This window comes from Strongylocentrotus purpuratus, unplaced genomic scaffold (assembly GCF_000002235.5).
Source record: "Strongylocentrotus purpuratus isolate Spur 01 unplaced genomic scaffold, Spur_5.0 spur5_scaffold_18, whole genome shotgun sequence".
In the NCBI taxonomy this organism is placed as follows: Eukaryota; Metazoa; Echinodermata; class Echinoidea; order Camarodonta; family Strongylocentrotidae; genus Strongylocentrotus; species Strongylocentrotus purpuratus.
Genome location: NW_022145603.1, coordinates 17,484,567 through 17,511,984, shown reverse-complemented (window position 1 = coordinate 17,511,984; position 27,418 = coordinate 17,484,567). Strand labels below are relative to the sequence as shown.

At 38.3% G+C, this 27,418-nt stretch overlaps 1 protein-coding gene across 2 annotated transcripts; it reads left to right on the top strand.

Moving 5' to 3' along the window:
* The first annotated feature begins 894 nt into the window (after nt 1-894).
* On the top strand, nt 895-20,758 carry LOC576421 (beta-1,4-galactosyltransferase 5). 2 transcript variants are annotated; one of them, XM_003725521.3, is made up of 9 exons: nt 895-1,480; nt 9,237-9,374; nt 11,088-11,312; nt 14,287-14,382; nt 15,070-15,338; nt 16,957-17,073; nt 17,534-17,721; nt 18,585-18,812; nt 19,275-20,758. In XM_003725521.3, exons 2-9 carry the CDS (start codon nt 9,248-9,250, stop codon nt 19,438-19,440), a joined length of 1,416 nt encoding a protein of 471 aa, XP_003725569.1. In that variant the 5' UTR covers nt 895-1,480; nt 9,237-9,247; the 3' UTR covers nt 19,441-20,758. The 2 variants fall into 2 exon arrangements, with proteins under 2 accessions (XP_003725569.1, XP_779931.2); XM_774838.5 differs by lacking the exon at nt 11,088-11,312 and having other exon boundaries at nt 896-1,480.
* The last annotated feature ends 6,660 nt before the right edge of the window (nt 20,759-27,418 follow it).

Here is a 27,418-nt window from a genome sequence, read left to right as displayed (position 1 = left end):
CCCTTCAAGGCAACTCATATCGCTGCCCTACCTATCACATATAGGTCGGTGGGGTGACAAAACCTCGTATCTCAATTTGTTGAGATTTTGATTTTTGTTGTATAATTTTGTACCTAATGGCCTACGACACCACCTGATAAATCCATGGAACGCCTCCTGTCTCGGTTTTTTTCACAAATTCCACACAAAGGACGGTGTCACAGCACTAAATCTGTTGAGACAGGCGCTCTCCTGAAAATTCATGATTTTTGAGATACAAGGTTTTGTCACCCCACATTCTGACTATTGAAATACAATTATTCGTAACATGTAGGCCTATTATTCGTATCGATGCAATTCACAAGGGCTTACATTTGATTACTTGAAAATGACAAATTTGCTTTTTGCCGTAATGCCTTAACTCTTGCAGCGCCAGAGGTGCAAATATGTACCAAATAATTCACACAATGCCCATAGACCACCAATCTCCTTGGCACCTTAAGAGTTAATGTCTAAACTACATTGAATTGTATGCACTCATTCGTTATAAGACTATCCAATATAAGAATTTCAATGTTATTTTATCCTTAAGTTAACATCATATCTCCCATTAATCTTCTAATATGGGAGAGAAAATAAAGAAAGGAAACATAGAGAAAATCTTGTTTGTCACGATAATATTCCTAAACTCGTCATAACTAACGTGTGCCTCGCTTGAATTCATTTTCAATCGAGAGAAATATTGATGGCCGGTTTGGATAAAAGAAATTGGGGCTGCTTGAGCCCCGAAGACCATTTCTAGAGCGGCTATTTCACTTTCATAAATTTTCCAAAGCCTTTTTAAAAGACTAGCAATTTTAACCCTTTCTAGACCGGAGATAAAACGCTATTATTGTACTTCCTGTTCTTATAATCTAGCCATGCTTATGCGGGACGAGCCCCACCGCTAAACTGACTCCGCATTATCTCCGAAACGACCAATTAATGGCTTTCCGCGCAACGTAATTTTTGGTCGGTCTGTTATCGATTCGGCTAGTCAGACTGGGGTCTTACGAGCAGTTTACCGTGTATACGTACCCGCATCTATTGCATGGAATACCGTTAGCAGCGTTACATGGATATGCGGTGCAATATCATTTTGCTGAATACACGGTTGCCTTCACATTTTCAGGGAATATATAATTACAAAAAATGGATTGAATAGGTCGATAGCTAATTAGCTTCGACGTTGGTGTTCGCCGACGCGTAACTACTAGAAGTATTAGTAAACCTTTCACGTTCTACCTTCGAGGAAACGCTGAACATGGACACGCAAACCTACATTTTAAGCGTATGATGGACCATTTTACTGATCAAAATGAGCAGACGATTCATATTTAACGCGATGGTTTGACAAAAGGAGCCAAAAATACGTTCTACGTTTTTTTTTTTTATATAATAGTCACCTTTCAATCGAGCTGCTATATCACATGATTTTGGGATTACGTGGAGATCATTTAAGGTAAGAGTACATTGAGAAACGGTTTTATCGACTCTCATGAATTTAATTGAATTGCAATTTAAGAATGTAATGTGTGTTCATTTTCATGTCCATAACAATAATAATAATAAGTTATACAATACAGTATACATGGTAAATCATACGTTTATATCCGGCAAATCAAACACGTCTAATATTAAAGGTCGCCCGCCCGGCCGTGGAAAACAGAAAAAGAGGCCACTGTCGACAGCTAGCCTTTAAAGAGGCCACTGTCGGCAGCTAGCCTTTCTTAGAGTTTCAACAATTTTACAAAGTCATGTATTTGTTTCTCTAGGGGGACAAGAAATATCCACTATAGACAGTTGCCGTTATCGAGAAATATATGTATGATCATGAAAACAGTATCCAGACCTGAGTGAAGCACACGTACATTCCGTCTATTTCGTAGCATTGAAGTAGTCTGCAGGCACAGACCCTAATTTGACACTTAAAAAAAATCATTGTGCCTTGAGAGAAGTCTAGCCCAGCTACCTACTTGGCTATAACTAGGCGTTGTGGCGTGCGCCTGTAATCCAGCTAACAGTGGAAGTTACAAACTGATTCAGCCGAGGACGCAGGTTCGAAACTGAGTCACGTCTTTCGGATGGTGACGTTAAAGGTCGGTCCCCAGACGTAAATAATCATATCTGATTGATACACGTCTGTAAAAACCAAAATACACACACACACACATTGGCCTATGGTAGTCTTATAGTGCAGACTCACTTTTACGACTGACCAGGGTTTGTGCTTGCAGACTAGCATTGAAGGGCGTTGAGTTAATGAGATTGATTTCCTGTTCCTGTATGATTTTTTTTCCCGATACACAACTAACGCGTTTGTAACTTCTTTGAAACTTCTTTTGTATTTTCTTCTGTTTCGAGGTCTTTCAGAGACACTTACGTAATGCCACTTTCTGTATCACTCTTATAACGTAGGCCTATATTGTGTTTAGTAGTGAGCGATTATAAGGAACTACGGAATGTTCATCTGGATCAAAAGGATTTTCCTTCTTTTGATAAAGTTCTAAGGTTAATTGTCGAAAATCCTCTCAAGCGAATGAAAGCTGACATACTGAATGGGCCATTTTCGTGATGTAACCAGATTCAATGCATATAAGTCTTTGTGAAGAGCCCCCCCCCCCCCTCCCCCTCCCCCACCCCACTCCGGGAACGGAGGGGCCGCATTCATGTTCCCCAAATCTCCGGTACATTTTCACGCAACAAAGTCTAGCTCGTAATACACACAAAATCGGACCGTATTGACTTTATACACCGGACTTAGGGGGTGTTTTAAAAGGGAGGAACATGCATACGCGTACCCTAAAAAACACCTCAATACAAATAATTTCATTCAACTGATAAGAATAAAAGTATTTCGATAGACAGGATCCTATATTTTGTTACCAGGTCGGACAAACATTATGGCTTGACCTACCTAGCAACACTTAAAGGTAAAGACCAGTATTGGAAACGCCCCAATTTCAAAAAATGAAATGGAAGCTCTCATTACCAATCATGTGAAAGAATATGTTTTGACTAATACATGATGATAAAAAATTTGCCGGGAAACCGCCTACTAATTCATATATTTGGTAAATTTGTTTCTCTCATGGTCTGTGAGAGATATAGGGTAGTCCCATTTACATCTTTCTGTGTATAGTGCTTGTAACTTTACGAAGAATGGGCCAAATTTCTTATCATTTTGATGATTCCAGAACCTTGCAGATGCTAGATGCTAGATGATCAACCTTTTCTGATCGATTCCACAACGTTTCTTTCAAAATGCAATCGCATGACCATAACTGGTCTTTACCTTTAATGTATGCAGTTTTTATTCTGACTATTGAAATACGATTATTCCTATCATGTGAATGAAAATATTGTTATTGAGGCACTTCACAAAGCCTTATGCATTAAATGTGGTTACATTACGAAACTGGCCTATAATTTAAAGGCTAAGTCCGCTCCAAAAAAATAAGTGGCTTTTAATAGATGCAGACAATCAAAAAGAACAGAGCAAACAAAAACAGATCTCTCAGAATAACTAAACTTGTTTCTTGAGGTTCGGTTTCCTTTAATAAGCAGGAAAGGCATTAATACTGAAAGATGTCAATTTGCCTTTGACTAATTACAACATTAGTCATTCATAACAATGTTTTCTGTATTTCCTCTTGCTTTAACTGATCTATTTCTCTCAGTGTTCAACCGAATTTGGCACAGACTTCCCCTTTAAAACATATACCCAAGATCGAAGTGTTTCCTTGTTTCGATCAATAGTGTAATTGCAACGCATAACCATTCCATTCAGAATGACCCACACAATCATAACAATCTAGTGTTTATTTTAATGCTTCCAATTTAGAATAATGTTCAGTATATATCCTTTGTGAATAATGTTCAGTATATATCCTTTGTGAATAATGTTCAGTATATATCCTTTGTGAATAATGTTCAGTATATATCCAGTTTGTGAATAATGTTCAGTATATATCCTTTGTGAATAATGTTCAGTATATATCCTTTGTGAATAATGTACAGTATATATTCTTTGTGATTGAATGGCAACTGTAGGCCTCACGTACCAAATTAATGAAATGCGTGTATTAAATTTAACCCTTGTCTCAATGGCATGTCGGTGAACTTGTACTGATGGCGGTTTCGTGCCCTGTCCGTTCAGCCGTTATGAAAAGCACCTAGCTAGCAATTAATTACTTGGTGACCATGACAGCGGCTTCAACATCACGAGCGATGTATGGATATATGAATATATTATGAGCAAGTCCACGATATTTTATACAAAATACAATACTGACTACATCAATACCAGTACCACATGTATTTCTCACAATAGGCCATTTTCGTAATGTAACCAAATTTAATGCATAAGTCATTGTGAAGTGCCTCAATACCAATTATTTCATTAACCTGATATAGGAATAATAGTTTTTCATTAGTCAGAATGCAACTGCATACATTATAGTGTTGCTAGGTAGGTCAAGCCATAATGTTTGTCCAACCTGGCAACAACTAATGTATGCAGTTCGGATTCTGTCTATTGAAATACTATTATTCTTATCAGGTGAATGAAATAATTTGTATTGAGGCAATTCACAAAGACTTATGTATTAAATTTGGTTACATTACGAAAATGGCTTATTGTATCCATCTAGTAATCCTAATTTGAATCCTAGTTTCCAACCAGTATTTTTGAAAATGAGGGGGAGGGGGTCCATGTCATCATTATAACAAATAAGAATAATAATAATGATGTCATAATAATAAGAAGAATAATGATAACAAACTAGACTTGAATTCGTCACTTAGACGAATTAGGCAAATTACATACGTATTAAATACGTATCCAAATTTACAAAATGAAGAATGCATTTTCACGATTTCATAATATTTTATGCAATGCTCCTCCAGTCATGTGCTATCTGTATGTCAAGTTTTAGATTCGGAGCATTACTCATCATGGCATAGAGATTCAACCAATATGACCTTTGACCCTTATTTACATGAAAAAGGGAGCGTTTTCGTTCATAAGTATCATTTTATCATATGATCTATGTATCTTGTTCAATTAACAAGTTGACCAAATTTCAATTGCGTATCCTGTACTGTTAGTGAGATACTAAACCATTAAAAATGTTTGACCTTTGACCCTCATTAACATATTCAAACAATATTTTCGTAATTTGACGTTTTTTAACGAAATGAACCTCTTATTTTGTTCTGATTATTGAGATACCATACCTTGACCTTTGACCCTAATTAACATAATGAAGTAAGCATTTTGGCACATTCGTTTCTATTTTAGGAATTTTTTTGGTCAATATCTTTCTACATGCAAAATAGGAAGACAGTATAGCACTAGCCCTTATGGTATTAAAGAATAAGGGAGTTTACATATACAATCTGCGCATGGGCAGATAAAGGTCATTTGTACCAAAAAGGTAAAACCCACAGAGATGAATACTGGATATGCGCTCATGAAAGTTATGTAACATTTATGCACCAACGGTACATTCTATGATACGCAGGTGGAAGTATTCTTTTCAAGAGGGCAAACAAAAGGTATTCATGAAGCACATCTAGGACTTTGGCAGTTATTATTATAATATGCTCAAAGTGGAACTTCTCCATGTGTGGATATTTGGGGTCATTAATAATTTTGTACCATGTGCTATCTGTAAACTCCCTTATGTTACTGTTTACCCACGATTCTAAACAGATTGGGACTCCTAATGTAATTTAAAAAAATCAACATGATCCCATCATCTGAGCAAACAATGAATTATGATCACACGAGCATGTAAACACTGAATTTTGATTTAGGCTAATCGTCTTTGAAAAGGAAGGCAATTAAGAGAGAGAGAGAGAGAGAGATAGATTAAGAGTAATGGTACGGGTTCAAATTTAGTTTTTTCCCAATTATTAAAGCTTATGTGTCATAGTTTACAGGAGGGATTAGACCGCCCTGCAAGGTCACTGGACAGGTGGTTATCTCATCAACTCAGCTCTCAGTTAACATAAGAAAAAGAGCATCATGGGGGACCAATGGTCACCGATTAGGCATTGTTTGTTGTATAGAGGGCGCAAGTAGCTACAAGTAGTGCAGTATTGGTGACTATTTTTTTCATCTGCTATTTTAATTGCTATATATATATGACGCTACATAAAAAATAGTACCACGGTGTAGTATATGTCAACCAGTTATTCAAATAGCATTGTAGAGACAATGAACAAATAATAATGATAAAACGATGTAATGCTAAAGAACATTCAGTTCTATATCCAGGCGCGGATCCAAGGGCCGATTTTACCTGCCCGCCCCCCCCCCTTGCCTCCCAACCGGTAAAAAATAAGATAGTAACATAAATTTTACCTTTAATTTTTTTTTTTAAGCGGCCGTTCTGACCCCTCCCCCCCCCCAAAAAAAAAAAAAATTACAAAAAAATTAACATTCCCCCTACCCCAAACCCCCCCCCCCCCCACCCCCCGCTAATTCGCCGTTCGCCGGCTGGCTGGTTCGCCGCTAAATATTTTTAGCGGCTGGATCCGCCCCGTGTCACAGATGGGTCGTTAATAGGGACTTTTAGATTTGCGTTGACTAATACGTGTGACGTCCATTCAAGGCAGTGCATTAAAAGGACGTCGATCGTAGCAATCCACATTGTCGTTTGGGACTTTTAGATTAGCGTGGCCTGATACGTGTGACGTCCATTTAAGGCAGTGCATTAAAAGGACGTCGACCGTAGCAATCCACAATGTCTTCGTGCAAGTCCCTAATGTGCAAATCATATGGACAGATTGGATAGATGTGTAAATCATTGAAATTGATTCTTCTCCAACTTCTGGATACCAACCTGAGAATTTTTGTTGCGTCCTACGGGACGCAATTACTCGGTGCTTTTGCAAAATTCGTGCGTGAAATTTGGTTATTTGGTGAGTCCAGAATGCAATAACGCAGATTTCAGCGACACTTGCTTATACATGTATATATTGCTCTACAAAACAAATCTGCCATATGTTAGAGGAAGAGATGATACGGTAGTCGCTTATATTTCAAATTATATTTCAAACAGAAATTTTATTTTCACCTATAAAATGTACTTATGAAAATAGATGGTCAACATTAAATTTGTTAGTCTTTAGCAAGTGTCTCATTTGAATTAAATATTGCTTCAGACCATGATTTACGTCATTCAACAGAAATAATGTGACCTGCCAGTGACACAAATGCGGTATCAAAATATTTGTGTTTCTCTAACCGTCATTGAATGCGTAAAACTTCTGAGCTTAAGGGGCTCCGCCCCCTAAACCCCACACCAATTTACGCTCGCTACCCTCTACTTGATCGTAAATATATACTTTAGCCCCCCCACTTTGATGAACGTTTCGCGGGGCCTACTGTATGTATATAATATATACGCATAAAACACTGAGCTCTATGATGTCTTTAACGTGACATAGCTTCTTCTCCCCTTGCAAACGAGAAATAATTTGTTTGAATAAGCACTGCTGTTCACCAGAATCTTCTTTGTAAAAACAACTTTTACAAATCTCAGCCATGCTTACTGAGTTGAGACGTTCCATTCAATTTAAAGTACTCTTTAAAGAATAATCTGAAAGTGATCTTACAGCACAGTGGCAGAATTGCACGGCTGAGATTTGTAAAAGTCGTTTTTACAAAGAAGATGCTGGTGAAAACCATTGCTTATTCAAAATATCTTTGCATGAATTCGAATCCCAATGATTATTTGTCACATGATCCTTTTATTAAATAACCTTGTTTTCCTTTTTGTTCGCATTGGGAGAAGAAGCTATGTCACGTTAAGAAATCATAAAGATCAGTTGTATTATGCGTATATTATGAATACAGAACAAAATGTTGATTATCAGAATGTCATTTTGGAATACCTCTATAAAAATACCCGATGTTACTGTGCCGATACCACATTGTCTATAGCCCGTATCAGTATTGTATGAGCCAATATAAAGTTATTATTCTTTATTCAGTTCAGTATAATGCTTTTCCTCAATAAATAGTTTCGCTTTTTTGTTAGGGTTGAGATGCTAAGAAATGGTTTCAAAATTACCTTACACAAACCCTGAACCATTGCATAATGATGGTGGTTCTCTCTCTCTCTCTCTCTATTTATTGTAATCACGCATTCTCAACTACATAGAAAACACCAACAAAAAACTTAGGGTTATCTGGGAAAGGTAAAAGTGAGAGTTAAAAAGAAAGTCATGTAAAAATGGCGCTTCACCTCCCCTCCCCGAAAAAAAAATTAGTGGTCCTCTTCTCCAGCATCCCCCCCCCCCCCTGGCTGACTCGGCGCAAAAAAAAAATCCCCCCAAACTGGATCCCCCAACAAAAATATATATATGTGCTCTTAACCCCCCCCCCCCCCCCCCCCCCCCGCTCGATCGCCGGCTGGCTGATTCGCCGCTAAATATTTTCTCAAGATTTGGCGCCCCCCCCCCCCCTCTTGCCGCCGGCTGGATCCGCCCCTGCTTCTAACAGACACAAAATCCTGATAAAATTCTCAAACCACAAAGATGTTGAGATACTTATGGTTTTCTTTGAATACATCACTGTGCAGCGACCTTTTACAGTGATTAACAGTAAATTCTTCCAACCATTTTTGAATTTTCCCAACCGTTTGTTCATGAAACATAAAAAAATAAAAAAAATCTATTAACACTTAAATGTCTGGAATGGTATATGGAGCCGATTCATTGCTTTGTGACGATTTACATTTGCCTAAAATGTAATTAAATTGTAATTATATAGTTGGGAGAATTAACGAAGCGATCAGATCATTTTCCCCAATTTGTTATCACTAATAATGGTCCGTTTTCACTCAAACTTACAGATTATCTTTAATTGTACATCTAGCATTAAAATCACTACCTTAGCACAATTATCTCTCATCTGAACAATTTTACTATTAAAGTCCCTTTAATAAGAAACGGTCATTACTTTTTTTATAATTATTATTATTTTTAGTATTACTATTACTATTGTTGTAGTTGTTGTTGTTGTTAGTATCATTACTAGAATAATTATTGTCATGGATATTGTTAACATTCTGATGAAAATTATTATCATTATTATCATTATCATTATTATCGTTATTATTATCGGTATTATCGTTGTCAAAATTATTATTTTTGTTATCAATATTATTCTTGACCAGTGCTCAACTTAAACTTTAATCTCCCAGATTCCTTCACAATGTCGATGCGGACGTGCCGAAACGCCTTCGCGATGGTTCTCATCTTCTGCTTGTGTTGTGTGGCGCTCTTAGCATTTATGTCAGTCTACATCGACTATTCCGGAACACAGCCATTCAAACCGCCAGGTAAGTTCCCAATAGACCACTGAGTGTTCTTAGATAGCACATGAACACACGTACAAGTCCCACTGTGTGCATATTGTAGATTATACGGTGATGGCGTGGATCCTAATAAAATGATTGGTTGTAAGCGTACACGTGACCAGGTATTTATATTGCCTAACCGCCCTAACGCGTAATTTGGATAATGACCGGTCATTAGAATTGGATAATGACCAGTCATTAGTAAAATCATGTTGTAAAACATCATTTTATAAAACAAATAAAACATCATCTTATAAAACAAATAATACAAACCATTTTGTTCGGGCATTAGTAAAATTACCCACAGTCCGTACACCCTCGGCTAACGCCTCAGGTGTGTTAGACTGTTCTAATGGTACCTTGTGTGGGTAATTCTTACTAATGCCCTTAGTGCTGTGTATTATTTGTATAATAATCACTGCCAAAGTGATGAAGGGGCTAAAAACAATTTGTTTTCTATATTCCCTCTGTGTATCATGTACCAACTGTACCGTCGGTACATAAACTAATCATGAATATATTCATTGCATAAAAATGTATCCAGTATATATTCGTCTCCCCGCTCGGAAGGTCAATTGCACTTTTTTTTTAACCACTCAATATTTCCATTCTCTGCCACCTAAAGCAGGGCTCCCACTTAACAGAGTAGGAGCCTCGAGTTGTGGCGATCTGGCGCGAGCTTATGGCTAGCCGTTTTATCATTAAAACATATTTCCTTATATCAAGAATCCAATTCTTGATATCACGAAATCAAATTCTTGATATCACGAAATCAAATTCTTGATATCACGAAATCGAATTCTTGGTATCAAGAATTACCATTGCTTTACAACGTAAAAATATTTCTTGATATCAAGAAATATGTTTTAATGATAAAACGGCTTGCCATAAGCTCGCCCCAGCTCGCCACAACTCAAGGCTCCAACTCGGTTAAGTGGGAGCCCTGCTTTACGCTCTTGCATTGTCATTCTACTCCGTGTCTTAATGTTCCCTCTGTGTATCATGTACCAACTGTACCATCGGTATATAAACTAATCATGAATATATTCATTGCATAAAAATGTATCCAGTATATATTCGTCTCCCCGCTCGGAAGGTCAATTGCACTTTTTTTTAACCACACAATATCTCTATCCTCTGCCACCCTACACTCTTGTATTGTCATTCTACTCCGTGTCTAAATGTTCCCTTCCTAATTAATTCTTGGTTTCCCTCTTATTATAGTACCTTCTACTTTGCCTTTCAGTAGATCTTTAAAGGTATACATCAGTTTTGGAAACGCCTCAATCAGGTGAAAAAATACGTTTTGACTAATACGTGATAATACAATTTTGCCGGGAAACCGCCAACTAATTGATATGTTTGGTAAATTATTATTTCTATCCAGACTAGATAGATATAGCGTAGTCCCATATACATCTTTCTGTGTACAGTGCTCGCAACTTTATCAAGACTGGGCCAAATTTCTTATCATTTTGATGATTCCAGAACCTTGCAGTACACACCAATACTTATATGCTAGATGATCAACCTTTTCTGATCAATTCCACAACGTTTCTTTCACAATGCAATCGCATGACCAGAACTGGTCTATACCTTTAAAGATACTACTACTTTTACTAATGATGTCATTGTTGTTATTAACGTTGTTGTTATGATAATATCATCAATAACCTTTCTTTGGTTGATCCTTAGCTTTGTCCATAAACTCTCGCATCAGATCGAGAATCAATTCGGAACAGATATTGGAGCACAACAGCACAAAAACATTACCTCTGAATGACAGAGATTATAAAAAAAACAATATAAGTTCCAATACATCAGCTTCTATTGTGACGTCACCTAATTCGACGTCGAATGAGAAGGGTCAAGATGAAACAATAGACCAGGTACAGGCGGATGATCTAAAAGATGACATAGGTAAGTTTTGCATCAGTCACGGGGCGGCACATTTTTTTCGAAGGTTCATATTTCCGAAAGACAAACTTCCAATTACAGAAGGTTCGAAATTTCCCAAAAATGAAAGAGGGTGTATAAATCTGAAAACACGTTCTTATTCTTCTTCTTCTTCTTCAGTCAGGTGGCGCTAGCTGCGCTGCTGTGGCCATCACAAGTTTACGTCACCCTTCTCTGTCTGCTGTTGCTCTCGTTGCCTCTGACAGCTTTTCCCCTGTCCGTATGTGGATGTCTTTCAACCGGGAAATAGCAGGTCTGCCTCTTCTTCCCCTTGCTTCCACTGTTCCTGTTATAAGTGACTTTCCAAGACCATCTCTCCTTACTACATGGCCAAAAAACTGCAGTTTCCTTCTGGCAATATGTTTTCTCTGTATCCAGCTTGTCCAAGACCATCTCTCTTTACTACATGACCCAAAAAACTGCAGTTTCCTTCTGGCAATATTTTTTTTCTGTATTCAGCTTGTCCAGTACATTCCCGTCTCTCTTCTGACTTTGCTTGCCTTCTTTTACTTGCAATGTTCATTGTACTAGTTGTTAGCCATGCCTGTTTTTGCCTTTTCTTCCGTGGTATGTATTCCTAAGCAGTCTTTTTCAGTATATCTGATGAGCTTGCCCACAGCACTTCTGGCTTTACATCTTCTTCTGCCAGTTTTAGAAAGTGCAAGGATCTGTTACCATCTCAGTAGTGAACTGTGCTGGTATATTCATCACATCAAACCTGACTGGTTGATCAGCTATCTTCATGGACTTGAGTCTCACTTTCAATTTACCAGACAACATTCGGTGGTCACTACAACAATCGGCACTTGGTCTTGTCTTAACATCCTGTAAAGTTGTCCTCCACCTTCTTTTAATCATGATATAATCGGATTCTACACTCTCCAGGTCCAGAGTTGCCTCTTGTGATGTTGAAACAAGGTATATCCAATGACTAAGTCATTTGCAGTAAAAAAAAAACTCCACAAACCTCCACATCTTTACCTAAACCAAAGTGTCCAATATTGCGAGTATCACAGTCTCCAATCAGCATTGTGTTATCCCTCCCCGAGATACTGTCCAGGGTATCTTGTAAGAATCCATAAAAATGTCCATTTCTTTCTCAGCTAGTAGCATCTGTTGTTGGGGCATGTACTTGAACTACTGTGATGTTCATGAGATGGGCCAGGGTTGTGTCCCATCACTGCCTTTGACATCTCTTTATTGATGATAAATCCAACACCACTACGTCTTCGTCCAGATTCCCTTCCAGAATAGTACACTGTTTCACCTCCATCTGTATGAAAACCGTCCTTGGCCAAGCCACCAGTGCTCTGCTACTCCCACTATGGGTACATTACATCTCAACATTTCATTGAGTACCACCTCCAGCTTTCCCGTTGTAAGTCCTCTTAACATTCCAAGTTGCCACACTTAAAGCTCGCCGTAGAGGTATGTTGCTCTGTTCCAGTCCAGAGGCATCAGGGACAAGGCTTCATGGATCAGGGTTCGGCCTTGTTCCATCAGTATAACTAGACGTACTTGGTGCATCATTCCTCTCTGCCGCAGTAGAATTTGAAGTATCCTATAGCTTGCAGGCAGGCTTCACCGTTGAATACTATCGTTATTTGCGCTTGTCTATGGTGTATTTTCATGATGACAAACTCGACCAAGTTGATGGTGGGCGGTCAGGTCCTTCCAAGATGATTTTATCGAGACACCATCTCTAGCTAGCTGGCCGTCGACTCAATGAGTTCCTCCGCCCTTTGATGGGTCTTATTTTTCTTCCCACTGGGTTGTTGGCCACCCTCCTTACGAGTTGCCTGATGGCGGTGGGGTGTGTGGGGGGGGGGGGGGGTAGTCACCGGTTGCCCGACTATGGAACAGGTAGTACTGGTTTACATCTTACCAGTAGCAGACCAATGAAGTCTGACCTGACAATAATCTTAATTCTAGAGTCTCGTAATTCCAAGGGTTCATTATTAATAATGATAATAATTGTAATCAAAATATTTAAGATTTGTAAGGCACCAAATAAACTTGCAATCAAAAGTTCATGACGCACTTGACCGGGAAGGAGAAAATGAAATCACATATAAGCATTAGCAATTTAAACCAAAGAACAGGATTATGGTAGATTGCACAAAAATGAAAGAGAACAATTCAGTATATGCCAAATGAAACAGATTCCGAAGGTTCAAAGGTACGTTTTTCTAAAGCTTCGCAATTCCTAAAATGATATAGACATTCTATATATTTTCAGAATTATGAGCCCTACATGAATTTTCATTTTCAGAATTTCGAATCCTTTATCATTTTCGAAATTACAAACCTTCAAAATTCATGGTCGTTTGGATAAAAAATCTGGCACCTTCGTAAAAGAATAAAATTATATAACCTTCAAATCTATAAACCTTCCCTTAAATGATCCTTTAAAAGATGACATGTCTTCTTGTCAGTTCATGCTACTACATTAAATGGCCAATCAACATGGATAATATCTTACGTCGTTAAAGCAAGGCATCGTATCTACATTACCCCCTCTCCACCCAGGTGTTAAATGGGTGCCCGGTAAGATACGAAAATCACTATAGTTTGTGGTTGTTTAGAATATCTAAAATTACAAATGCACAAATATATGTAATTCTATTATTATTTCTAATCACTTTGACATTTTAATTTGGTGACACGGTGTGTTTCAGAAGTAATACTATATACTTATATACTTAACTTATATACATGTTTTTAGCACTATTAAACGGTGTCGGTGTTACATTAATATGGTTCAATTGTTCTATTGATTTTTTATATTTCTCAAAAACCGTAAAAAGGTGTGAAATACACATGTATACATTAAGATTGAAGACAAATGGAAACTAAAAATAAAACACTTGTAAGGCGTAGAACCCGAAGTAAAAGCAGTACAAAACGGCTAAATCCATCACATGTATACTATTTGCAGAAAAACGTGCTGACTTACGACAGCCCACGAAGACCCACGACGTTAAGGAAAAAACAGTATCCTTGAGTCCGTGTCCAGGTTCGATGGATCTTCCAGGTAAGTGTCTGTTATTCACTTTATACAACTCACTCCTATTTCCTATTTATTTTTAATGTTTAACATTTTTCAATTTTGTATTGGTATTTAATGATCGACCACGAAGCTGGAATGATCGATTTACAGAAGGGTTATTTACACCCGATCACGTGTGATTCATTTACTGAGACTTTCCAATGTTTCCTATTACCGTGTTTACAGAGTGACTAGGCTCGGGTCGAACACGCGAGCCGCTTGGATTATTACTGTACTGTCTTTGTAAACGTCCTACAACCTCCCTTTCTCTCCCTTACCCACACCCCTTACCCCTCTCCTCTCCCTCTTTCTCTCTACTTCTCTGATCCTTATTCTCTCTGATCCTTATTTCTCTCTGTCTCTCTCCCCACCCATATTTCTCCCTTTCCTTATTTCTCTTTCTCTTGTCACCTCTCTCTCTACCACGTGCTTCTTTTCTAACTCTTAACCCTTCTCTGTCTCCCTCTCCCCCTCTCTCCCCTTTCTCTCTCTCTCTCTCTCTTTCTCTCTCCGGCCCCTATTCCTCTCTTTTGCCCCTATTCGTCTTTTTTTCTTTAATCTCCATAACTTCTCTAACCCTTCTTCTCGATCTCTTTCTCTCCCTATCCCCCTGTCCCTTATCTCTCTCTCTCTCTCTCTCTCTCTTACTGATTTTTTTTTTTTTTATCTAAGATGAACAGCTTACACCACGCAAGGATCCAACGACCCTTCAAAAGGTCAACTTTGAGCTCTTAGGCAACTCATTGCAGAAAACCCTAGAAGCGACCGACATCGCCAATAAATCCCTCCCAAGCATCATCGTAAAGCGGAAGTCAATCCAGGAAGCAGCTAGCTCCATTGACCAGACGATCTCCGAGATGAATCTTGCTGTCGACTTCGATGATTACCGACTTCTCCCCGGTGGTCATTGGATTCCCTTGTCATGCAAATCGCTTTTGAAGGTAAATATCCCCGTTGAATGCTACCCTATCGTATAGACATGTTATAGTTATTTATTATATACCTCTCTTTAAAAATCTAGCCATCTGATTGGTCGAAATTGCAGTCGTGATTTTGGATATTCCCTTAAAGAGACGAACAAATGTCAATAGTTTATGAGTGATATCCGATGCCCCGGGTAACAGGCCGCATAAATCAATTGTTCTCAGATCCCTATTGTGTTACGTGTTAAAGTTTTTCTTTGTGTGAGCGCGGACACCATACAGTGTTTTTTTGTCTGCGATTCCCAAATGATTGAAACTTTCAGTCATTTTCCAAGCGAAGATAAACAGACAATTTCTCAGATTTCCCGTGATGTTTTTATTAATCTTTACTTAATAAAAGGATAAGGTAAGAATTCTTCGTATATTTTTTGTTTTAATTCGGCATATAAAAGACATATCGACTGCAGGCCTCTCAAAGCAAGCGATATCTCTATAATATTATACTATATAAACAATAAACTTTTTATTTTAATTAAGCTTTCTCAAATGAAAACACGCGTGCACACGATATTTTTTACAGGGTGTCTCTGGAAAATGAAAACCCAAGTTTACGGGCAAATAACTCGATGATTTAAAATTACTCATTGGTTAATGTATATATATATTATTTTGCTCTGGATAGCCCGTGAGAAGCTCTTTCGTTTGCACGTAGAAACACGGGCGACATTGCACGCGCGAATGCATCTATTTAGTTACATATTTTTTTCTTCCCTGTAAAGACGTATAACGAACGAAATGTAGTAGTACTTTGCATATTTTAGACAATTGGGTTTCTGACACTTTTACCTCAGGCTGTCTCAAATCGGTCATGTGTGGTTTCTTAATCATCGTTTTGATGCCATCTGAAAGAAGGGACAAGGAGTTCTCCAATGATGTGAACTAATTATCGAAAAAATTATTACGAATTCTAGAGTAATTTCAAAACAAACTTGGGTTTCCTTTCTTCAAGAAGCTCTTTAACTATATGCTTTTATTGTATACAAGACTAAACATATTGTTCTGTGACGGCCTTTCGCTTCGTGTGAGCAATATAAAGCGTTGAAAAGACGTACTTGAAAGTTGACACAATGGTGGATTGGCAAAACAAAACAAAAGAAGTTGGCGAATATGATCCGAAACAGAATTATAACACGTGTGCACATAATACATGTATAATAATAAATGTGTAAGAAGCTAAGTTGGATGTTGAAGGGTATTTTGAAGAGGTTGTTTGTCATAGCTATCTAGGGCATATCTAGGGGTGTTTTGGGTGTTAAAACACCCCCTCCCTCCTTGGCAAACAGGGGGTGTTTTAAGTTTTCAAACACCCCCCCCCCCCCTTTTGCAATAGGGGGTGTTTTAGAATTTTAGAGGCACCCTTTATCTGTGTTTTTTCTATGGCCCCAACCCCCTAGCAAAAAAAAAGTATATTTTTTCTCCCTCCAGGGGGGTGGGTGGATGTTGAGGGGGAAAAGAGTGTTCACCCCCCTAACCCCTCCCCCGTTGAGCCAAACAAAAAAATAGCGTTTAGTACAAAACCATGGTAATCCATTCTAATTATTGATATTTGTTCTGCTCTTTCCTTTTTCTTTTTTAGGTTGCCATTGTGGTACCGTTCAGGAATCGATTTGATCACCTACCGATATTCCTTCGTCACATTGTGCCCTTACTCAAAAGACAAAAACTTGAATTTTCCATCTTTATATCAGAGCAGGTAAACATTATTATATTTAAAGATTATTATGATTATGACTGTTATTATTATTATAATTATCATTATCTTTAATATTATTGTGATCATGATTATGGTTATTATCACCATCATCATTATTATACTTTGTACAATTATTATTACTCGTATTATGATTATTATCAACAAACTTATTATTATTATTTTTCTTCTTCATTATCATTAATAAAATTTCGATCATTATCATTATTATTATTATTTAACTTTTTTTCGTTATTTTGTTATTATTACTATAATTAATAATGCTTTTATTTTGTCCTTATTATCATTACTATTATTATTAATATTAATAAATAGTAGGCCTAGTAGTATTATCATTTTTGTTAATTTTTTTTTTTAATGATTGTTATTATCATCATCCACATCATCAATATCATCATCATTGAATTTATGGTTATTTCTATGATTATCATAATTATAACAGAGAAACGACATACGATTCAACCGAGCTATGCTGATGAACGTCGGTTTCGTCGAGGCCCTCAATTTCACAAACTTCGACTGCGTCGTCTTCCACGATATTGATCACCTCGCCCTCAACGTCAAAAACTATTTCGGCTGTGAAAATATGCCTAGGCATTTTATATCTGGTGAAGCTATGTGGGGCTGGAAGTAAGTTGCATACTACCAATTATTATTACTACTACTACTCCTACTACTGCTACTACTACTACTACTACTACTACTACTGCTAGGACTGCTACTACTGATATTATTACTACTTCCTCTGCTTCTACGTATCTACTAGTATTACCACTGCTACTTCCAATAATAATACAATAGTAATATCAATATTGGCGATAATGATTTTGAGAATATAAAGAAAATGCTATCTAAAGAAATAATAATAGTAATAATAATAATAATGATAACAATCATGATAATACTACTCCTAATACAAAGAATAAGAATAATAATAGCAATACACATTTCGTCCTTGTTTTCACGAAGTGACGGAAGTGAGGAAAATCGTAACGCAAAGTGAATGCAATTTTTTTTCACTACCGTCACTTCGTGAAAGCAGCGACGATTTACCTGGTCAATTTTTACCTTTTTAGTCACCAAAATTCCCTATCCCTGTATTCAGATTGTTGCAAATGTCTCCCTCAGACGATTTTCGGAATTAAAATTAAGAAGCCGAGCATTCTAATTTAACAACAGGTCACCAAGTTGAATGCACAAACATGAAAGTGTCGCCAAAGGCTCTTTTGTGCAGTTTATCACTGTGTAAATTTTACCCTTTAACATCCCTTAACTTTCCGTCTATAATTTCTCTCTCTTTCTCCGTTACAATCACACGGTAAATGCCACTGAATAATACTCCTGTGTTCTTTCTCTTTCATTAATGTTTTAATCTCTACTCCCCTTCTATCTATGTATTTTTGTGTCTGTATGTGCGTGTGTGCGCGTGTGTGTGTGTGTGTTTCCCTTTCTCTTGATATTCCACCACCCACTCTCGTTTCCATACAATGCAGGATAATATACGAGAATCTCTTCGGCGGTGTTACAGGCATAACCAAGCAACAATTCTACACAATAAACGGCCTATCAAACGTCTACTGGGGGTGGGGCGGCGAGGATGACGACTTCGCTGGCAGGGTACAATCCAAGGGTCATAAACGAACACGACCGCAGGGCAAGATCGGATACTTCGATACAGTCATTCATGGAAAAAAGGAGTCCAGCGCGTTTAATGAAGCCAGGTTCTTATCATTCCTCCACTTTTTTTAAAAATTGAAAAATAAATAATAATTTGCTGGCTTTCGTTGAGTCTGTTTATAAACCTATCGCAAGAAGCCGTCAGGCTGAGTACAATAGATGAATACACACCGCCAAAGTGCGGAAAGATTGTATAATTAAGTCATTCACACGCATCATTTGTATTCTATTGTGTATATTACTTCGAGGCTTCTATACTAAGTGGTGTTTACGTTGACACCATCACAGACTAAAGATTGCATTGTATTCGAATGTTGATAATAATGGGCAGCATACATCTCATCCAAACCGGTTGACAAAACTGTCACGAGGAGTATTTATCTTGTATAATACATGAAGAAAAAAAATGTCGAAGTATTTATATAAAAGTAAGTTACGTTGGGTTGAACTGATCGCTAGTGGGTAGGAGGTTATGCTGTTTTCTTCTCTTTTGTTTGTTGATACAGGTTCTGTCTCCTTAGGTATTATAAACAACGGATGCCGACGGACGGAGTATCCAACTTGAGGTACGAACCTCCAACGATAGAGCTTCATCCCCTCTACACCAACATATCTGTAAACATCCAGAAGTTACCATGGAATCCAAGTTGGCATAGATGTCCGGGGCAATGACATATCTAATACATTATATATGCTCTAGATCGGGGCCATGTTTCATAAAACTTGTTTTCATTGATATATTACAATAATTGTTATAAGCTACTGAAATCCTTGCATTTGATTGGCTGTGAGCAGTTTTGTCATAGATATGTGGCAGTTGTTATTGATAACGATTTTTATGAAACAGAGCCCTAGGTCCCGTATAACGACAGTTGCACTCAATCGCAAAATAGCAACGACCAATCAAGATCATCGTTTCAATAATATATATTGTTCAAAAGGCTTGCCTTCAACCAATCAGAATCGTTGTTGATAATTTGCAATTGATCTGCAAACGTTTGCGTTACGGGATTCTGAATTAGTTAACATCATTAGCTTTGGTAATGATATAAATTGCCTATGTTTTATTTATTTAAAAAAAAATTACCACATGATCATTAAATTATTATGTAGTCCTTTTTTGTAAATGCAATATTTCTTTTTCTTCCTCTCTTTTTTTGTAATAGGTGTTTTGTTTTTACATTGTCTCTAAATTTGTTTCTACGTTGTCTTTGTTTTACATTTCTATATTGCATCTATATTATAAGGCCCATGCCTGTCAAAATTGACATTCGTGGTGCAATTGTGCGAAAATGATATAATTGTGGGCAAAAACCTATAAAGTAATTCAAGAAAAGAAAGCGAATAAATTTGATTTTTTTTTTTTTTTTAATTTTTTTTTTAAAACCTACTACAGAACAAAATTTTGCACAAACAAATTTACTTTAAAACAAGGGGGTCGAGGTGCACATGCTGAAGATATATTTTTAGGTTATTTTCTCTACATATGGTATTAGCTAGAAAACTAGACTATTTTAACTTCATTTTCTCATTTTGCTCTTTTTTAGTTAACGATGACAACCTACAGTTTGCAAACCAAGCTTTCTACTTCATTCCTTCATATGTTTTCATTTGTCTGATTTCAATTTAAATACTAGGCAATTGTATTTATATCTCCGTTCGATGTATCGAAACTATCATTACTGACATGGCCAGAAATTATTGTATATATTTTTATACCTAATGAGAGAATAATTTGTATATTCTGATTGTTATCAGGGAGATTCTTTATGATTTATGTAATGAGTGTAAATGTAAAATTTGAAGGCTAACAATGAAACCGAAACTGAAACTTAAACGGACAGTTTTTTTTCGTATTTCTTGGAATATGTTATGGGTACCTAAAGAGTGGGACCGTATAAACACATTGTGTTATGATTTTATGGTGATGATTTTTATATTTATAAGGTGTTTTATTCTCTCAATAAATGATGATGGTGATAATAATGAATATCGATAATGAACGATAGTGATGATGTTGGATGTCTGATTATGATGGCAGTGTGATGATGGTGATGATGAACGATAGTTATGTTGGTCGCGTGATGATGGTAATGATGAACGATAGTGATGATGTTGGTGATGTAATGATGGTGATGATGAACGATAGTGATGATGTTGGTGGTGTGATGATGATGATGATGAACGATAGTTATGATGTTGGTGATGTAATGATGGTGATGATGAACGATGGTGATGATGTTGGTGATGTGATGATGGTAATGATGAACGATAGTGATGATGTTGGTGATGTAATGATGGTAATGATGAACGATAGTTATGATGTTGGTCGAGTGATGATGGTGATGATGAACGATGGTGATGATGTTGGTGATGTGATGATGGTAATGATGAACGATAGTGATGATGTATGTGATGTAATGATGGTGATGATGAACGATAGTGATGATGTTGGTGATGTGATGATGGTAATGAACGATAGTGATGATGTTGGTGGTGTGATGATGGTGATGATAATAATAATTACAAAAGTGTTAACTTAAAGAGCGCACACGGCCGTCCAGGGACGGTGATGACGAACGATAGTAATGATGTTGGTCGAGTGATGATGGTAATGATGAACGATATCGATGATGGTGATGGTAATAATAATTATGTTGTGTAGACTTAAAGAGCGCACACACCGTCCAGTGACGGTGATGGTGGTGTTGTGATGATGGTGATGATGACGAACGAAAGTGGTGATGTTGGCGGTGTGATGATGACGTTGGTGGTGTGATGATGGTAGTGATGATGTCGGTGATGGTCATGATGATGATGATGGTAGTGATGATGGGTATGGTGGTGGTTATGATGATAAAGATAATGATTTTGATGGACACGATGGCGAGTGTGATGATGGTAGTGATGATGGGTGTGGTGGTGGTTATGATGATAAAGATAATGATTTTGATAGCTAGACACGATGGCGAGGATGATAAGGATAATGATGGGATAAGAATTACTACTTGCCTTTTTTTCAGCCATATGTCAGTCGAGATTATATGACAGTCAGCCTCCTCGATTCGTCGAAATTGGAATCCTCTGCTTCCTTCAATTTGTCATGAACGTTGAAGATATTGACAGTATATTGCTCGGGATAGGAATCTGCCTAAACATCTGTTTCCCCCTTCGGTAGCTTTGATATATGGGTTCGACTGTACCTGATAATTGCACAAGTTATGTACATCTTCTGCACTGCGTTTCATTTCGGTCAAACTGCTAAAGACAAAAATTGAAATGGAGTGCAGAGGGGACAACAATATTTAATATTTGTGCGTGTGTGTTTGCACGCACTAATGTGTGAGTGCGGGAGTGTTAGGTGTCCACGACTGCAGTTTTGAGGTCAAAGATGATGTCAAAAATGTAGTTGTTTTTTGGGGTATCCTGTATCAGTGCTATTAAAAGATACCTGTGGTAGGTTTGGCAGAATATTGGTAAGCTCACGTCCTTTGACAAGGCATTAATCGGCATTTGCCGATCTCCGTCCAAGTGTATCCAATGGGTACCTGGCTACTGCTTTGGTAAGTATAACTGCAGAGCCGTCAGGAAGAATAACCTTGATACTTCCTGAGGGTCAACAAAATTATTGTTACATTGTATTATTGTTGTTGCTATTATTAATATCATTATTTTTGTTAATGTTGTTGTTAATATTTTCACTATTATTACTATCATAGGCAAACAATATCTGTAGATAGTGATATACATGAAGATATCTTTTTCAAAGATGATTTTACAAACTATGTTTGTAACACCTTCTAAGAGAATCCATTAGTAAACATATAATATACGGCAATGAGGGCATTAGTAAAAAAAAAAAAAAAATTACCAACACAAAGTACCTTTGAAACAGTCTTACACGCCCGAGGTGATAGCCAAGGGTGTTAGGACTGTTTCAAACACAAAATGATGTGTATCATTTGTTTTATAAGATGATATCTTATTCGTTTATAAAATGATGTTTTATTTGTTTTATAAAATGATTTTACTAATGACCGGTCATTAGTAAAATTAGGTGTTAGGCAAAATAAATGCTTGCTCACGTGGACGCTTTCAACCAACCATTTGATTAGGATCCGCTTCATATTCTTATAATCTATTCTAGTATATACGTCTGTTACTCCTGTATCTCCTTGCTTGCCTATTTCTTTATAATCTAAGTTGTGTTCAGTCGCTCTGTACTCTTTACCACTATAGTAGTGGTGCAAAATGTATTGTTCAGCTCTCCTTTGGACCACATCAGTAAGGCCGAGAGGGGGATTCTGACGATTGGGCTACCCAGTATCTCCATATAACCAGCCCAGGCTTGCGCTCTGGAGAGGACACTTCAGTGCTACTGTCAAAAGTGGCAGAAACAACACGGGAGGCAGCAGTTACGAGTTATAAGCCCTTTCCGATTGGCGTAGTATACGGGCGCTACGGGTTGCCTTCGACGGTGGGAGGGATCTTCGCGCTCCCGTGACTTTCAGCTACCGCCCACCTCAAGCTGGGCAGCCCCCAGTTAATTAGGTGCTGACCCGCCACAGGCCGCCTGCTTCATCGGGTGCTTGGAGCTTAGAGGATTGTCTCGACAAGCGGACTGAAACTACTGCACCAAGCAATAAACGAAATACAAAGAAAACACCAGTCTTGCGTTTGGCAAGCTGGAACGTTAGGACCATGTGTTCTGGCACAACAGACAATCTACTTGAGGTTGATGACACCCGCAAAACAGCGATCATCGACCGTGAGCTAAAGAAGCTCAACATTGACATTGCTGCTTTGCAAGAGACAAGACTCTCTTCAGATGGCAGTATTAGAGAGGAAGACTACACTATATTTTGGCAGGGCAGAGAACCGCAGGAAAGGCGACAGCATGGTGTTGGATTTGCAGTAAGGATCGAACTCCTTACTCTCCTCAATTGAACGACCAAGCAGAGGCACAGAACGCATCCTCTCACTTCGACTGCAAACCGCACCTCAGGTCCAGTGAACATCCTGAGCTGTTACGCACCAACCCTCTACAGCTCGATCTGTGGAGACTAAGGATCAATTCTACGAGCACCTGGACTCTGTCATTGCGAACATTCCTGCCAACGAGAACATATTCCTACTAGGAGATTTCAATGCACGGGTGGGCACGGATCATGACTCCTGGCCCAAATGCATCGGACACTTCGGCATTGGAAAACTGAACGAAAATGGTCAAAGATTGCTAGAAGTCTGCTCCTATCACGACCTATGCATTACGAACACGTCCTTCTCCACAAAACCATGCCACAAGGCATCCTGAAGACATCCCAGGTCTCATCACTGGCACCATCTTGACCTTGTTATTACACGAAATTCATCCTTAAACAGCGTCCAAGTCACCCGTAGTTACCACAGCGCTGATTGTGACACAGACCATTCACTGATTGCCAGCAGGGTGCGCCTTCAGCCCAGGCGAATACATCGCTCAAAGCAGAAAGGTCGCCCCCGCATAAACACTGCCAAGATATCGAATCCTGACTTGCATGATCTCTTCGCCGATTCCATCGAACAGGCCCTCCAGGACTGTCCTTCTACTAGTGCTGAAGAGAGATGGAATCACATTCGCGATGCTATCCATCACTCAGCCATGGAAATATATGGCAAAAGAGAAAAGCAAAACCCAGGCTGGTTTGTAGCTGGAATCGCAGAATTGGAGCCTGTCATCGAAGCAAAGCGAGCAGCACTCGCTAACTACAAGAGCGATCCATCTGTGGAGACACTCACAGCTCTACGAACAGCAAGGATGGATGCCAAACGGGTTGCTAGACGCTGTGCCAACGATTACTGGTTGAGCCTTTGCCAGAGTATCCAACTGGCTGCAGATAACGGCAACACCCGGGGTATGTACGCAGGCATAAAAATTAGGTCTTCGGACCAACAATCAAGAAGACATTACAACTCGAAGCATCCACAGGGGAGGTTATCACAGACAAAAAGCTTCAAATGGAAAGATGGTTAGAGCACTATCGAGAGCTGTACTCACAGGAGATTGAGGTCAATGAAGCTACCATTGAGAGTATTGAAAGCCTACCTGTCATGGAAGATCTTGATAGTGAACCCTCCTTAGAAGAGCTGAAAAAGGCTGTGAACTCCCTTTCCTCGGGTAAGGCCCCAGGAAAAGATGGCATACCCTCGGACGTAATCAAAGTCGGAAAGGACACAGGTCTTCTACGCCATCATTACCTTGTACAAGAACAAAGGGGATCGCAGTGAGTGCAATAACTATCGTGGAATATCCCTCCTAAGCACTGTTGGGAAGACGTTTGCCCGTGTGATCCTGAGCAGACTGCAAACGCTTGCAGCCCGTGTGTACCCATAATCGCAGTGTGGTTTTCGGGCTGGAAGATCAACAATCGATATGATATTCTCCAGATCGACAACTGCAGGAGAAAAGCCGGGAGCAGAGACAGCCACTGTACATTGCCTTCATCGATCTTACAAAGGCCTTTGACCTAGTCAGCAGAAAGATCCTCTTTAATCTGCTACATGTTCAGTCACAGCAGGAGCTGCACACCAAGAAACTGACTAGTACAACTATATAGCGCAATATTCTATTGTCTTTCGAGACAGACAGATGCCGAAGAAGTGTGTAGTGGTGGATATTTTACCTGACTGCTAAGAAAGCATAAATGCTTGTTAGTAAGCAACCAGAGGACCGACGAATTTAGGTCCTATCCGGTAGACCGGATGCCTTGCCAAAGGGCACTAGCGCATCGCCTTGGTTTCGAACCGGGGCGGCCGCCGGATTATGAGACCACTGCTCTACCAACTGAGCTATCGCGCCTCCCTATATAACAAAAAAAAAACATTAATAATAATAATAATGATAATATTAATAATAACAATAAATATATAATTAAAAAGTGCTCAATACCATGTTTGTTATTATCATATTTGAGTCCACCATCTTTGTTCGTACCTTTCTCCTGGTTATTTCGTCCATACATTTGTATTTCCATTTACAAACTAGATTTGATATGGATATATACAGTGTGTCCCGAAAAAAACTATACACTTTTGAAATGGCTGCCGAATAACAAATCTATGATTTTAGGGGGAAAAGTTTTATATGTACAGAAAGCTCATAAACTCAACTTTCATATGATACCAACAAGTTTGAAAATAATTCATGCTTGGGTGAGCACTGCTCGCTTTTGTAAAGGGTATGGAAATTAGGTTGCGCAGGAATTAGCCTTTCAATTTGTGAGAGGTAAATCCTTTGGAGCTTACAGCATTGAGGGTGATATGATACATTCATGATTTGCTGAGTGAATTTCATGGTTTATTAAACCAAACTTTTATGCACGGAACAGGAATTTCATTCTTTATTGTAGCATGTAACTTTCCTGGTAGACTCAGTGGTGTGTTCATGAGAGTCAGGATGGGGTGATGGTACATGTTGTAATTTCCATGTTACAAACTTTTATTTTTTACATTTGTGACTTTGAATAAAAACCTTCACCCCACATTTCAGTTACCATTTACCTGAAGAATAAGTAGCCGACATCTTGGACATTCCTTTTTTCAACAAACCGTATTTGAATATTCAATTTACATTATCCCTACCTGGGTATTGAGTAAATCAATACGATGTTCAACTAATCTTACAATAATTGAAATGTGGGGTGAAGGTTTTTATTCAAAGTCACAGATGTAAGAGAATAACAGTTTGTAACAGGGAAATTACAACACGAACCATCACCCCATCCTGATTCCCATGAACACACCACTAAGTCTACCAGGGAAGTTACAGTGCTATAATAAAAAATGCAATTCCTGTTCACTCATGCATAAAATGTTAATCCCATAAACCAAACATTTCACTCAGCAAACCCAAACTCATCACAATGGATCATAAATTGGTCATATCATCCTAAATTCCGTAAGCTCCAAAGGATTTACCCTCACAAATTGGAAGGCTAATTCCTGCGCAACCTAATTTTCATACCCTTTACAAAAGTGAGCAGTGCTCACCCGAGCATGAATTATTTTCGCAGGTTTTGGTGTCATATGAAAGTTGAGTATATGAGCTTTCCATACATATATAACTTTTCCCCTAGAATCATATATTTGTTATTCGGCAGCCATTTCAAAAGTGTATAGTTTTTTTCGGGACACACTGTATAGTCACTTTTTCGTATTAATGTAAGAAAGAAAGTTTGATATACCTCTCTTTAATATGTCGAATAAATCTAATCTTCTGAGAAAGATACCCGTGCCCACGGATGACGGGACGCATAGTTAAATTTTGCTGAAATACCCATTGGTTTACGTGTAAAAAGTTTCTTTGTGCGAGCGGATACCATACATTGCAGTGTGTGAGCGATTCCCGAATGATCGTAACATTCAGGCAACTTTCCAGCGAAGGTAGACAGTGTCACAGATTTGTTGTGATGTTTTAACCATTCTATACTCAAGAATAGGATAAAAATGTTATAAAGTAAGAATTTCTTTGTAGATTTTTTGTGTGAATTCGGTATATAAAAGATATATGAACTACTGTAATATTCGAGACATATAGCTGTTTCTATACTCCGCTCTCGGGGACGTTACAGCCTGTCGTGACCCCTCGGCGCGCCTCGCGGGGTCATAGCAG

Excerpts from the sequence above, each read along its gene's own strand:
- LOC576421 (XM_003725521.3), top strand. The coding sequence starts at position 9,248 with ATGTCGATGCGGACGTGCCGAAACGCCTTCGCGATGGTTCTCATCTTC. Across the intron at positions 14,383-15,069 it reads AGGTTCGATGGATCTTCCAG|ATGAACAGCTTACACCACGC; the intron begins GTAAGTGTCTGT and ends TTTTTATCTAAG. Across the intron at positions 15,339-16,956 it reads CATGCAAATCGCTTTTGAAG|GTTGCCATTGTGGTACCGTT; the intron begins GTAAATATCCCC and ends TTTCTTTTTTAG.